Below are 15,101 nucleotides of genomic sequence, written 5' to 3' on the forward strand. Positions count from 1 at the left end.
GAGCATATCCAAGTAATGGAGAAAATCTTACCACATTTTTCACTGGGTTTGAATATCTCAGCCTTTTACCAGCTTTTTCTAAGAAGCCTGCCACAGACTTGTGTTTATTTGTGTGAAGGCAGAGAACATGCCTGGTTGTGAACAGGGCATTTTTGCAGAATACATTTGTCTTTTCCATTAAGATTATTAGCTGAAGTTTCTGGTTTCTTCTCACTGCAAGGTGTGTTTCCTTCTTGCTCTCTGCTGCTCTCTTATGTGATGGTAGAACATGGTGAGCATGCTCTCTGAGTCTATTGAAAAACAAAGAACTTCAGTAAAGAACGTAGAGAACACTGAGCATATAGCTGCAGGCATTTAATGACATATAAGAAACAAAACATGCCATGTTCAACAGATCTTGAGCCCCTGATTTGGATAGATAGGGATTAACACAACTGAGGTAAATATTTTAGCCTGTCTTTGATCTCAGGCAGACATGAATGTATTTATAGTATTTCCATTTTCAATGTTATTTCTGCAGCTATGAGAGCTAGGAATTTCAAAAATATGTTGTGGTATTTTTGGTGTATTTTGATGGCTGCAAAACTACGAACTGTGAGTAGGGTTTTTTCCAAGCTTGTTTAACAAAACAGTTGCTTAGAAGGCAGCTGACAATAACATTCACATCAGGAAATAATTTTAAAATGGGTCATGAACGCTTGTCTGCTCTAGAAGTAGATGGTTCAGTGCTTTGAAAATTCTTTTTAATTTGAATCTTCTGCTAGTTTTTGTATGATTTACCCTTGTAAATATTTAATAAGTCTTTCAAAATTAAGCTCAATTTTTTTAAGCAGCCCTTTTAATCGAGATTGCTATATAATATTTAGCAGAGTTAAACTCTGAAAAGACTTTGCATAACAAATCATAAAAGCTTTGGTTCATGTTATACTTGAAAGCTTATCATGAGAGAAAGAAAAAAGGGACTAACCTGAAACTAGAGTTTTAATACACTTGTTCCTAAAATTTAAAGGTTTATAGGTAGCTGCTGACAGGTGTGATTTGTTTTTACCTCCTTTTTAATTCTTCCCATCCCAAATAAAACCTCAAATTGCTTTGGAAATTAATACACAAAAAAATTTCAAAGAAGCAGGTATTTAAAACTATATATAAAACATGACTGATAAAGACACAAAACCCGTGTAAATGAAACAGTCACCTGACAGTAAATATTCTCTGTTCTTCCTAAATCCAGACACTTACAGTGGTGCTAATGACCATGGGCTGTAAACTCTTTTGTAGCTTGTAGAACTCTTAACTTAAACAGCAGTTTTCATGCAAACTGTTTTACTAAACTGCTGTTGGCACAGACAGCAGTTGACAGACATCTTGGAAGAGATGTTGTCTCAGCTTTCATGACATTTGTAACTAATTTTATCTGTATTTAATAAGACAGGTGTGATGCTGTCTTCTCATGCTGATTGTAGATATTTTGCCTGTCAGTGATGGTGCAGAAAAATGTCTGTATCCAAGTATACCAGCTTGCACTTGATCTGGAATGTAATGGCAGGAGAATCAAGTTTAATTGGTTGTTTGGTTGGGGTTTTTTTGTTACAAATATTAATTCAGACTGATGGATGGTTTACAAAAGGTCAGGGCATGAAAGATCTCTTTTTTTCTTACAATTTTTCCCCTGAAAAGTCTGGGCTTAGATGTTGGAGTTTTTTAAATGGTAGCCCAGTGGTACTGCCTAAATGTAGAGTATTTCTTATGGATACAGCTAGCAATGTTGAAATGAACCATAAAATAGTCTTCCAATGATGTATCAACTTACAACTAGTATCAAATTCTTTCATTACAGTCCTTCATTACAATTTGAAGCTGCATGGGCATTGACTAACATAGCATCAGGCACTTCTGCACAGACTCAAGCTGTTGTACAGTCAAGTAAGTATTACAAATTTGGTTTTTTTGGGGAGGAGGCAGTTGGGCTGCATATTGTGGGGGAAAAGAAAGTATTTGGATAACAAATGCCATTTCTTATAAATACCATTAAAGTAATAAATACATGCCTGTCCTGAAGATTTTTGAAAGATTTCTACATTTGCTCTTAAGCATAAATCTGCTTGTCACTAACAATTAATGTTAAGGATGCCAGACAGGATTTCCCATAACGAAGACAGAGAATGACAGATGACACGATAACTATATCAAAAATCTAAGTCCTTTCTCGTTCTTAGTTTGATTTCTGAAATCATTTACCATTAATTGCTCTGTGGCTAACACTTAAGTTAGGAGTTAATTCTTTCTGCCTCAAAGGTGTGTTCATAAATCTTATTAAAGTTGTTAAATATATACAGTTATGTAAGGTTGCACATTTAAATACATTGTTAGGAAAATTACCATCCTTTCGTTGTCTGTATGATTAGTATCTCCTGTACACACAAGTTTATTGAGCTGCTTTCATTTCTTGTTTAACCAGACAGCGAGAAAGGAAAGAAACTCTAAAGTCAAATGAAGATAAATTAATCAAATCTTTTTTTCAGGATTATAGCTATAGCTTTTATGGATCAGCATACTTATCTTAAAACAATCACCTTTGTGCTAAATAGAATATGTTGTCATAAAACACTAGATTATAGATAAATATATAATAAGCTGTCTTGGCTTACTCATATTCTCATTTTTATATGGGAAAGTGGTGACTTAGTTGTTTGAATTTTTTTTTTTACTGTATGAACCTGCCTTTCAAATTGAAATGCTGATTTATATGTTTTCATGGCTAAGAAAATAACTAAATAATTATTAGATTCTGTATATTTGAGATATTGGAGCAATATTATTGTTATTGTTGTTATTATTACTGTTATCCAAAATAAGATTTGGATAAAAATCCAAAGGCATTAAAACAAAAAAATCAACATCTTGAATTTGCTTCAAAAATTTCTGGTGTGATTTGGGCGCCTCTGTTTTTAGATTGCATTTGTGGTGTCTAAGTGCCTTTGAAAATCTACTTCCAAGTTTTTTCTTCCTTCTTGACTTGTTCATTGGTTAGTCATTGTTCTCTTTCTTTTTCATGTCCCACAATGTTGTCCTCTTTGAATGAAGCTAACAGAAAGGATGTTTATAGTATTAGCTTTACAGGAAAAAATATCAGAGTAAAAATTAAAAGTAGAATAAAAGTATGTACAGCAGAGCTAAAAGCATTATTGTTACCTGAACAATTGCTAGAAGTTGAAGTTGGGGCATGTTTCTTCCAAAATCTGTTTAGTTAGTGCTTGAAAAGAAGAAGATGTGCTAAATTACTTCAGAGAATCAAAAAGCATTTTACTCATGAAGAGAAAACAGATGAAGTTTAGTCTGCAAGTCTTGCTGCTTTGACTGGGAGATGACCAAGGGAAAACAGTCTCCCAGCTCCTCTCCCTTTAGATAAGGAAGAGTTTGAGGAAACAAAGCAATAGGCCCTTGCAGCTGCAGAAGAGGCTGATGCAGCCTTAATACAAAAGAAGGCATCCTCCTGCAGTCAGGAGGGACAGATGGTACTTGGGAGGCCCAGCAAAGGAGGAGAAGTACTATATGCACAGAATAGCTCCTGGCAGAAGCCAGTTTGGAGCAGGGATAATTAATTTTTTCAGAGTGGTAGGTCAGATAACTTCAACTCATGCTGTCTCAGGTTGTCCTCCTGCCTGAGTGATATTATGAAATAACTTCATTCCTGGTTTGGAAAGCATACCAGGATTGCAGTGTAATATAAACTACATAGTTGACCCTCTTCTTTAAAAGATGTTGAATGCATGTATGACTGAATTGTAATCTCAGTAATTGCTGAGAAGGAAGCTAAAATATTCCACTTGAGCTAATGGAAGTGGGGTGATTTTATTACAAGAGTGAGTGTTCTTAAGCAAGAGTGTGTTGCTGTCCCTGCTTGTCAGTTATAAGCAATGGCTGAATCACTCCTGGGGTGGGCAGGGAATTTTAGGTTATCTTTGTTCTTCATGGCTCTGTGTTTTTCAGGAAAATACATCAGAGTTTTTTTTGCTTATTATCACTTTGCATTATCAACACAATATTGATTCACGGTTGCTCACAAACTGTGTTGCACTTTTAAAAAGTTTGTGAAGCTATTTCTACAAGAAAAATACTCTTTAACGGTATATAAACTGATCTAGTTTACTCAGACTATAGGATGAGTATGATCATAGATTTTCAAAATTGCTGCAAGAGTTACTGTCTTTCAAACAGGGTGGCTTGTCTGAAGGAAAACAGTGCATGGGGATGGTAGTGGGATGGTTACTTAGCTCTATCAAATGTATTTAATTCCACAGAGAATGATATCTAAAATCAGTACCACTTCCTTAATTTGGTATGTTGCTGGCATTATATAAGAGCAAATTAAAATGTGTCTTGGGCCTGGCAGATGGATGTAAATCTTCACTGCATATGGAAACTAACTATAGCCACCTCTTGGGAGGGAACTATTTTCTTAAAGTCAGGATATGGAGCACGTTTGCACAAGTGGGCATGTCATTCTGCTTGGTATGTGTTGTGATCCTGGATAACTGGAAAATCTGAGTTACCAGGACATGAAACCTCACGCCTGCATACTTGAGGGTCTGCCTATCGCTTTGAGAATTATGGGGGAATGTTTAAATGTGGGGAGCACTGTTGATTAATAATTCTGTTCTTAAGTCTATTTTTCCCTTCTCCGGATACATATAGAAATGTTCAACTTAGGTTTTTTGCACCCTTCATAATAGAAACATTTATAAGGCATGTTGGAGAATGTGTTTTGTGTAAATTAGTGAACATGTTGCTCATATACCAAGATTCAGCATTAAACAAATCTAATCTTTGCATTCTGCAGATGCAGTACCCCTGTTCTTGAGACTACTTCATTCACCACACCAGAATGTTTGTGAGCAAGCTGTCTGGGCTCTTGGAAATATTATAGGTAACTTGTTGTTTTAATGGTTTGAATTCAGGGAACATTTCATTTTAGAACTTGACTTTTTGAACATTGGCATTATCATAAGAGACTATGTTTCCTCTGAATTCTGTGTCTTGATGCAATTTTTTTGAAAGTATATAATATGGCCAGAATTACATATGTACATCCTGTTTTTTCTCTAAATAATAGTATCACGTGCTATGCAAAATATTAACAGGATAAATTTTGTGTTTCCTAAAATATACATACATAACTTTACGTATGTATATTTAATTAAATATGACCTTTTAGTGGTAGATTATTGGTGAGGAAACATAGAATTTCAGTATCCCAACATGTCATTGCATACATTTCAAGATTCTCCATTTTTAATGTAATTTCTTTTGCAACAATTTTCATTTCTGTAGGTGATGGTCCTCAGTGTAGAGATTATGTCATATCACTGGGAGTTGTCAAACCTCTTCTGTCCTTCATCAATCCCTCCATTCCCATCACCTTCCTTCGGAACGTCACATGGGTCATTGTAAATCTCTGCAGGAATAAGGACCCCCCACCGCCTATGGAGACAGTTCAGGAGGTAAATAAAGAATTATGAGACAGATAATGTTTTATACTCTGGGCTGCAGGCCAAATGATTTACATTGTCATATTATGAATTTTTGCATGTTCTTTGTCACTGCACATGTGTTGTGCCACTCTGTCATATGTTAGATGAAATAATTTGACCAATTTGATGGTTCTTGCTACAGCTGTAATAAAGGTATTTGTAACATCTGAAACTGAGTAAGACTAAAGTGATGAGCTATACAATAAAAAAATTTACATACTAGAAAGTATTAAAATACTCAGCATTACATGTTTTCACTAAAAATAAAAAGGCCACAATGTGATTTTGTACATAGAAGAATTCAGATGTAGTTATTTTCAGCAAGAGGAAGCGTAAGTAAACAGTGACATGTAGTATGGTTTGTGTTTCAACTCGGTGTGCACATGCAGCCAATGCCAAGTCCCAGAAATCCTGAAAATCCTTTTAAACTGGTGAACAGAGCAAATGCTTGGTTCATAATGTTGGCACAGTTAGTAAAATTGAGCTATTTGACTAGAACTGTAATAGTAAGTAAAGTTCTTAATTTTAAGATAAATTCAAAAGTGTAGATACAGTTTTTGAAGGCATGTGAAGTATGTTACTATTAACAGCTAGACTTTAATGACATTTTAAAAATGAAGCAGAGAAACAAGGAAACTTGCAAGTAATGCTTTACTAAATAAAGCACTCTGTTCAAAGCAGTTTTATCACAGCCCAGTTTCATATTTTCTCCATTTGCGATTATAAAAAATTAAACTTTAATCCAAGAGGTTTATATATTGATATTTCGCTAATAATTTTTGTGTGTGATGATTAAACTTCTAAAATATCAGTAGGGTACCTTATCTCTGTTATTTGCTTGTTTTCCCTCAAAATACAGTCTACATTCTGTGTCTGGAATCTAGTACTGTCTCATATTTTCAGAAATTTGAAATACAGATTATACAGATATTTTTATACATACTTTGAGGGAATGAGCAGCTGCTGGAAAGTATGTGATTACAATATACTAAAGCAGACTCAAGCTAAGCTTTATGATTGCAATACTTGGATTCATAATTTTACCACCAATTTTGTTCTACTGTAATGACTGATAAACTTCTTTTCAGATTTTGCCAGCATTGTGTGTTCTCATTTACCATACAGATATAAACGTAAGTAATTTCTAAAGTTTTAGATATTTAGATTATTTGTTTTCTCTAGAAAGATAATGCTGCAGGATTTTGTTAAAGTAGTAAACTTGGGTTTGTGCGTTAATTTATGTATAATTAAATCATAAATGCATAATTAAATATGAAGACTAATGTGATTGTAGCCATTCAGAGCCTGAAAAAGAAAGTGCAAATACCATTTCTGAAATAGTTTTTGTAGAAGATGGCATTTTTTTATCCTGTACATTTGAAATAGCTTTAAAAATCCTATCTTTAATTGAGCACTAGAAAATTAAAGTGTCAGCTTTACCATCAGCTGCACTTTAATTCTGCCCCGTTTTATAATTTTGCCTAGATGATATGCAATATGTGTAAAAAAATTAGATGTAATTCTGTATATCAGTCCAGTAAAATATTGTGATCATAAGGGTAAACCTGACTTCTGTAACTTGTTGGGTGCCTGACTTTGCAATGTTTAATTAAAGAAATCACGTATTAAAATATATTTAAACAAACAGCAATAAACTATTGTTTTGTGGCACCTTTGACAACCTTCATGTTTTAATACTAAACCTTCAGTACTTCCCACATTCCTGAATCGTGAGTTTGCCTGTGTTTTTCCAAGTAATGTCCTAGGGAGTGGATTTACCTCATGAAGCCTGATATATTGGGGCTTCAGAACAGAGATCTGTGTAATTGACAGATGTTGGGCTGTTTTTCTCCTCCTTCTATCAGGACTTTGTAATCCCTGTAGTGATCCTTTAGTTTAGGGAAGAGGGAATCGAACCCTTGTGTTGGGTTTGGGGATAAAATAAAGCATGAGATCAGTGGGACTGTCATTTGTTAGTTCAACACTCTAGTAGCAGTGTTTCTGCTGCTTTTTAATAGTGAAGTGGGCTTGCCTCCACAAAATATTTGTACAGTTTAAGCTGGGATTTTGCCAGGGTTTTCCCAGTGTAATGTGAGTGGGAGACAGCACATGGTGACTTTTCAATGAGTAATTTGGACAAAGCTGAACAGAATTCATTGCAAAACCGAATACACTTCTAACCTGTAGGCTCTTTTTTTCTGCCAAATTGTAAAGCTTTTTGCAAGCAATGATTGTATGAGAGCTTATTGATGTAGATATGAGACTGTGATGCCAGGTTTTGACTGATCTCAATTAGGGTGTCCGTCATTTTGATCCTGAGAGTCAGGTGCTAGTTTGGAGGTACCAGTCTGGTCTCAGCCTCTCCGTACTGGAGCAGCAAACCTATCTTTGGAGATGAGTCAGTGATGCAGGTAGGTCAGCCCACAGTCCTGTGAGCGCTTCTGGCGGCTGCTGCTCTCGTCACCAGCAGGGCTGTGGGGCAGCAAACTGGTGAGGCACCATCTCTCACTGCTTCTGCTGCCACAGTGGCTCCACTGCAGCACAGGAGGTGAGGGCAGCAGCAGGCTGTGGCAGGAAAGCCTTTGGGCTGTGCTGGCTGGCATCCGGAGCTGGGTGGCTGCAGCTGGGTCAGGACTGTGAAGTCCTTCCTGTGCTCTAGTACTGCAGTATTCAGCTGTTCTCATAGCTGGAAATTGCAAATGGCTATCTGTTTGAAAAGTAGGCTAGATCTAGCAACCTCAACAGGTTATGTCCTTAGTAGGGTCCAGATTTCTTTTCCTGCAGTTCCTAACATCATGTCTATGTGATGTGATATCCCTCTCTGCTCGCTTTATATCTGCTTCAGGTACTACCTTTCAGTGACTAACTTTTGTACCTGTCTATTTTTGAGGGCTTCTAATCATCCTTATCAAGTCATCAGTGACTTTTTTTCTTTTAAGATTCTCAGATGGCCCTGCATGATAGGCATTTCTCTGTGGGTCTTGCTTTGCTTGAACACTTCAACAGTTGCCACATTACAATAGTTGCCAGTCCTTTAGTTGGTATGAGAACCCCTTTCCTTTGCTGCTTTTTATTCTTAATATGAAGGCAGGAAAAGGCATACATCCAGACTTGTTGCAGTTTCACTTCAGAACTGCACTATGGATCAGAAATGCTAAGATGTCCAATGGATTAGAGACTTAAGGGAATTTATATATTCTGTAATCATAAGATAGCACAACTGACAAATTACAGCTATGCTAAGGAAGCTGTATTGGTATTTTCTTCAGAAAGTTACTAGCACAGCTACTTACCTGAGCTGGTTGTCTGTCTTGAAAATGTAAATCAAGCCCAACAGTTTACCTTTGTGAGATGATGTATGCTGTCACTTTGTGCACCAAAATGTGGACATACAGAAATTACTCTAATGGAAGAAATGGCCCTGGTTTCCATAGTTGTACATAATAATCTAACATAACTGATTAGGTCTTATCACAATCATGTTTAAGTTTTTCCTATAACTAAATTGCATGTTTTCCCCTCTCCACCCCAGATAGTAGAATGTTGTTCACTAAATTAAGCCTTCGTTATACAGATTTTTTCTGTTCAACATGTAAACCGTATTCTCTCCAATTTGCAGATACTTGTGGACACTGTTTGGGCTTTGTCCTACTTAACAGATGGTGGAAATGAACAGATACAAATGGTGATTGATTCGGGAGTTGTACCTTTTCTAGTTCCCCTTCTGAGTCATCAGGAGGTTAAAGTTCAAGTAAGTCAGATTCAGTTGTGTTTGAATAGTCCTTTGTATGTTGTTTGCTAAAAAATGTGCCTTACAGTATTTATTAGTGGAGTTAGTGAGATGAACATTTATAGCTACATTTTGTGTAGGTAAAATGAACAAAAAGTATTACCTACACTGGGGAAAAAAATGTTAAAAAGAGACAAAACTCAAGCAAAACAGTACTAAACCAGTTTTAAGTAGTGACAGGTTAAACATTAACTTCCATTATGTGATTACCAGGGGTGCCTTCCTTTTGTAGTCCTAAAATATTTAATGACAATAGATTTTATGTTTTCCAGAATTCAAGTAATATGCACTTTTTCTGGTGCTGCATACATGGTTGTGCATGTTCTATCTGAATAGTTCATGGAAATCTGTATTTTGGAACCTTTACAGTATGGAAGTATTTGTGAATGCTGAGTCCTTTTAATAAAGTATATTTGTAATTAGCTGTGAAAGGCTAACTGAGCTTACTTGATTAATTTTAAAGACAATGTGAAACTAAAAGCTAATTAATGTGCACTGGGTTTTTTATGACCCATCTGCTGTAATATGGAGATCTTCTGTATATCTGTGCTTTTGACACATTTGTTTAGTTTGTACTTTGGATGAGATTTGGCTGTCTTAAAATTTGTCAGACTAGTTCACTTGATGGAAGAAGTCTCTCCAGTGTTCTGTCACTTGTAAAGCATTTACTGACCAATACATAAAGATGTAAAGTCCATTTCTGAAATCACCTGAGACTCAATAAGTAGTTGTGAGGTTTTGAATGCCATAGTGGGGAGCTGAATGGAGCAGTGAGCAACCTCAGCAGACACAGAGCCTAGAAGCTGTTGTTGGAATTGTAGCACAGATCAGGTACATGATGACTAATCTTCAAAGGTTTTAATATTCTTTTAATTTCTAATCCTTGCACTTTTTGAGTTGAGCTGCAATGCATTTATTTTGTAATGTACTGTGTATTTTGATGAACCAGTATCCATTTTTTGATGTAGCTCAGAGGATGAAGTGCTAAATTGTATTTTGCAAAGTGTTTTTATAAAGAGATATCTTAAAATGCTCTTTGTTACAGTGTAAGTAACAGCAATGTCTTTAACATGCAATTTTTTTTCCTTCCCACTTTGGATATTCAGACAGCAGCACTGAGAGCAGTAGGCAACATAGTAACTGGTACTGATGAGCAGACACAAGTTGTTCTCAATTGTGATGTTTTGTCTTATTTCCCACATCTCCTGACGCATCCAAAAGAGAAGATAAACAAGGTATGATTTGTTTCTTCCTTAGTATTTTTTTAAGAAATAAAACAGTAGCCTGTGGAATATTACAGAAGAATTTCCTACAGCTGTTATTTCCAGCATGTGAGCAATTTTGTATAAAGATGCAGCCTTTGAGGCTGGTGCTTAATTAGGACTGAAACCAAACAGCCATAGTGAGTATCCATGCATTGGTGTTGATGCCTCGTGCTTTCTGGGAGGACTGAAGGGTTTTGCTTTGGAGTGAGATACTTTTTCTTTTAATTTGCAAAATGAATAACTGGCTAACTTCAGTTACAGTTTTTCATAATTTTATTTGAGTCCAGTGAGTTGCATAAGACCAATGCACTTCACCTTTCCATAGTAAAGTTGGTTCACTTGTTCATCTTCAAGGAAAGAGGGTGTATCACTCTTCTTCCCTGAAAATTGTCTCTGCATTTCATCTCCTTCCTTTTGGCAGAAATAACTTTGCTGCTGCAAGGCTGGGATGGAATAGGGAGAGTTTGATCAAAGTGATCAGTGCCTCCTTTTCCAGAGCTGTATTTTGTGTTATTTGGGGTTTTTTAGTCATTGTGCTATCTTCCATTGCAGAGATGGTCTGGTTGAGGAGAAGGCTTTTTTGTTTCGATTATGTAATTCCCCCATATAGTGTATCATTGAGGAAAAATCTATTTGTGAGGAATCTCTGTTTCTTCAGGCCCTGTCAGCTGTGAAGATCTCTGAAGAAGTTATCTTTGACAGTCAAACTGATGTGATTTATTTTTGCCTTCCCTCTTAACTCTCACAAAAGAGTGATGAAGAGCTCTTTTGAAGGCCGGGGAATTATTTTTGTACCAAAAAAAAAAAAAGTCCAGAAATGCTTTCAGTTTTGTTTCAAGTCTATATTGTGAGAGGCAAATAGAAATAAAATACACGTCTCTAAAAAGTGGAAACCCATGGGTTTTTTTCCTGCAGCGCTTCATAATTGCCTTCTTGCCACATCTTTTACTTAAGATTGGAACCTTTTTAAGATGTTCTGGATTGTCATGACAAGTACCTGCTTTGTAACTGGGAATTTGTAACTGCCATCAGATAGGTGGTAGCTATGTGGATGAACCTTCTGAAGGAGTAATTGCTGAGTAAAGTCACAGGACAGTGTCATGTGTGATACATGAATGGGATTTTTGGACACCACTTCGTGTTACACGAAGAAAATGGGAGGTGGAGTCTTCCTTTTATCATAGCAGAAAGGTACTACTGAGCTGTCAGTAGTAGGATTACAGGGCAAGTCCTTTTTTTTTTCTGATGCTTTACCAGTTTTCCTATTTTCCTCATAAAACTGATTGAAAGTTTAAAGCCTGTCTGTGAGTCCAGCAGTGCAAAGTGGATATAAGGCATACATTTCTGGATGTATGGAGACACTTCTTGTGTGAGAGAGAATCTGGCCCTGTGAATCAATCGTATTAATTTTACATTGATTCCTTTTATCTTTCACAGTGCAATAAAAGTTTGTGTGCTACAAGTGCTGCTGAGGAGGAGGAGGCTTGTCTAGTGATTGCTCATTGTATGATGTTAGGTTTTGAGGTGGTCAGGTTTGGTTAAGTTCTTTTTTTCATCTGCTGACTAGTTTTTAAACGTGCTCTACTTTTTTGCTTTATCCCATTGTAGGAAGCAGTTTGGTTCCTTTCCAATATCACAGCAGGAAACCAGCAACAAGTTCAGGCTGTAATAGATGCTGGGCTAATCCCCATGATCATACACCAGCTGGCTAAGGTCAGTCAAGCTATCAGCTATGCAAGTTGTCATCCTCTTTTTATAAATCTGACATGAGGAGTTTGTGATTTTTAATAAGTTTGACAGATGTTTCCGTGCTGATTTTAATGAGCTATTAATTTTATTTTTCAGGGGGACTTCGGGACACAAAAGGAAGCTGCTTGGGCAATTAGCAATTTGACAATAAGTGGGAGAAAAGATCAGGTATGTGTAGTGGGATTTCAAGCTGTCACTAAAATGTTGCATATGCAGCCATTTATGTAAGAAGCACAATGCTGAAATTTTTGTTGTTGTTGTTTTTTGGTTTTAATTATTTAGGTTGAATACCTTGTACAACAAAATGTAATCCCACCGTTCTGCAATCTACTCTCAGTAAAGGATTCTCAAGTGGTGCAGGTGGTGCTGGATGGCCTGAAAAACATCCTGATAATGGCTGGTGATGAGGCTAGCACAATAGCTGAAATCATAGAAGAGTGTGGAGGTAAGAGCTTACTAGACTTTTAAAAAATTGAATTGGCTGGATGTTATTCTGTCCTCCCCTTGCTGCTGTTGATGTTTACTGTAGTGTTATTTAACATGGGCTATTTGAGTAAACAAGGGAGACTTTTTAATGAGAGACATTACTTTTTTTTTTCTGTTTATTTCAGTTTGGAGATGGCTGTGTAGAGGCAATTGTTGAAGGAGCTTTCTGTAGCATAGGTATTTTTTAGGTTTCAATGAGAATTGTAATTCTTTTCATTTGACAATTGCACATACTTTGTCCTGTGGCAAAACACACAATTCTTGCTCCAGTTCATTGCCCTGGAAGCAGTTTTAGGATCATAATTTCATTACAGAGCAAAGCAGGATAAGGAGTCTTTTCAATATCACAATCCAAGTTGTAATGTATGCTAATTAGTGTATTATAATAAAGAAATACTGAAGAACATAATGCAATGGAAGCTTTTCCCTTGTGTTATTCCATGTCCAGTTTGAAAATAGGAGTAGTCTTTTAGCTGCTTTGTCACCTTGCTGTTTTAAACTTACAGCCAACACACAAGCATAGCCACTTCTTTTTGGGGATACATAGAAAGCACGTAACCCAAAAGTTACGTAGTAGACAGAAGTTTTAAAAATGAAAGAGTTTTATCTAAATAAAGAGAAGACTCCATTATTCATTGCTCATAAAATGGAATATTCCCTGGCATATAAAGTTCACAAACTACTTCTCTTTCCTCTTAGAGACAAAGAGAGCTGCTGTGTACATCATATTTTCAAACTGAGCTGCATCTTTTCTAGTGTGTTTCAGTAGTAATGTTTAATTATTTTTCTTATTTTTTTAAAGTAGTCAGTAACTGTGGTTTAATCTTGCAAAACTCTTCTCCATTTTCTTTTATTCAGGATTAGAGAAAATTGAAGCCTTGCAACAGCACGAGAATGAAGACATTTATAAACTAGCATTTGAAATTATAGATCAATATTTCTCTGGTGATGATGTAAGTATGCTAAAGATGGAAAAGTATATGCATTGTGCTCTTAGCTCAGTAAGTACATTGTCACTGTTCCTCAGCTCCAGTGGTCATGAATATACATTATCTCCCAAGTCAGTTTTCCTGGTCCTTGTTCAGTAGTTTCCCTCAATTTAAAGTCTTTGTAGAGTTTCTCAATGTCAGGACTTTCCTTCAGCAAAATCTAGAGGACTTCTCTAGTTTTGCCTAACAAATTGATCAATGCTCACTTAGTTTTGTCAGGTTGACATGCAATTACTTGTGATTAGAATCTAAACAGTTCTCTGGCTCTCCTTTTTCATTTTCTCTCCTCTTTTATTTTCTTCTACATCAGTCTTTGAAAGGGGCAGCAGATCCTTACTTTCAGAAAATGTTTGTATTTCAACTCTGTATTTGCTCAGTCTGGATTCTGCAGTGAAAAGCATCATCAAAACTATTAACACTTTTTGCAGCTGTTTGATGTAGTGTTTTGTTGTACCTAGGGATAGGTGTTTTGACCTTCTGATTGTAGCTCCTCCTGCTACTGGCTGCTTGTGAGTTTCTGAGGAGCACTTCAACATGCAGTTCAAAGACAAATTATCTAGGCTTTGCAGGGTGTCTGCAGTTCTACAGCCTAGTAGAACTGTTTTCAGTACTTCTCTTAAATAGAGCTGGCATTTAGAGAGTTCTAACTTCAGGAGTCAATAATTTTCAATTCATGGGCCCATTATATGATTGGAAAGTTAGTCACCAGAGGTTAAGATACGTGAGAAGTTCCCTATGCCTGTAGTGATTCTGTGAGAAGTGTCCTAGAGTCTCCACAGAGACTCTAAAACTTGTGTCTAACTGAAGAGTGCAGTCTGGTTGATGTGGGTGGAAAATATCTCTGTTGAGGTTAGTACTCACTTTTGTGCATTTACTTTTTACATTAATACAATTTAATCTATGCCCGATGGGCTGAATATGCCTGCTTTACTCAAGAGCAGGACTTTCCTTCAGATTATTATGTTGTTATTATGTTTTCTGGAGCTTCTGACACTCAGAATTGTAGGAATATCCATAATTGCTCCAGGGAGACAAGAGATTGGTTATGGTAGCCTGATTGGCACTGTTATGATGGACTGTCCAGGAGTGTTCTTGCCTTCTGTCACTTCAGGAGCTTCTGTATTCTCATGAGACGTTGCTGACTCCTTGATGTCCCTTCATTGCTAATCCCATCTGTTCCTTTGCTGAGTCCTGTAAAGTGCACAGCCTGTACTTTATTACCAGCACTAACAGCTTCCTGCCTTCAGTTTTGTGTGTTAAAGGCAGGTGAGCTTAGGTGGGGTTACTTTGT

General features: G+C 36.5%; 1 protein-coding gene across 1 annotated transcript in view; it reads left to right on the forward strand.

Annotated features, from left to right (window-relative positions):
* Window positions 1-15,101, forward strand: part of KPNA3 (karyopherin subunit alpha 3) — a 47,726-nt gene that overhangs the window by 28,889 nt on the left and 3,736 nt on the right. Inside the window, exons 7-16 of the mRNA XM_063149277.1 lie at window positions 1,838-1,923; window positions 4,841-4,927; window positions 5,332-5,501; window positions 6,620-6,664; window positions 9,151-9,282; window positions 10,428-10,556; window positions 12,195-12,299; window positions 12,432-12,503; window positions 12,618-12,780; window positions 13,680-13,774. Of these exons, the coding sequence (XP_063005347.1) occupies window positions 1,838-1,923; window positions 4,841-4,927; window positions 5,332-5,501; window positions 6,620-6,664; window positions 9,151-9,282; window positions 10,428-10,556; window positions 12,195-12,299; window positions 12,432-12,503; window positions 12,618-12,780; window positions 13,680-13,774 (1,084 nt within the window). The remainder of the gene's footprint in view (window positions 1-1,837; window positions 1,924-4,840; window positions 4,928-5,331; window positions 5,502-6,619; window positions 6,665-9,150; window positions 9,283-10,427; window positions 10,557-12,194; window positions 12,300-12,431; window positions 12,504-12,617; window positions 12,781-13,679; window positions 13,775-15,101) is intronic.

This window comes from Melospiza melodia, chromosome 2 (assembly GCF_035770615.1).
Source record: "Melospiza melodia melodia isolate bMelMel2 chromosome 2, bMelMel2.pri, whole genome shotgun sequence".
Lineage (NCBI taxonomy): Eukaryota > Metazoa > Chordata > Aves > Passeriformes > Passerellidae > Melospiza > Melospiza melodia.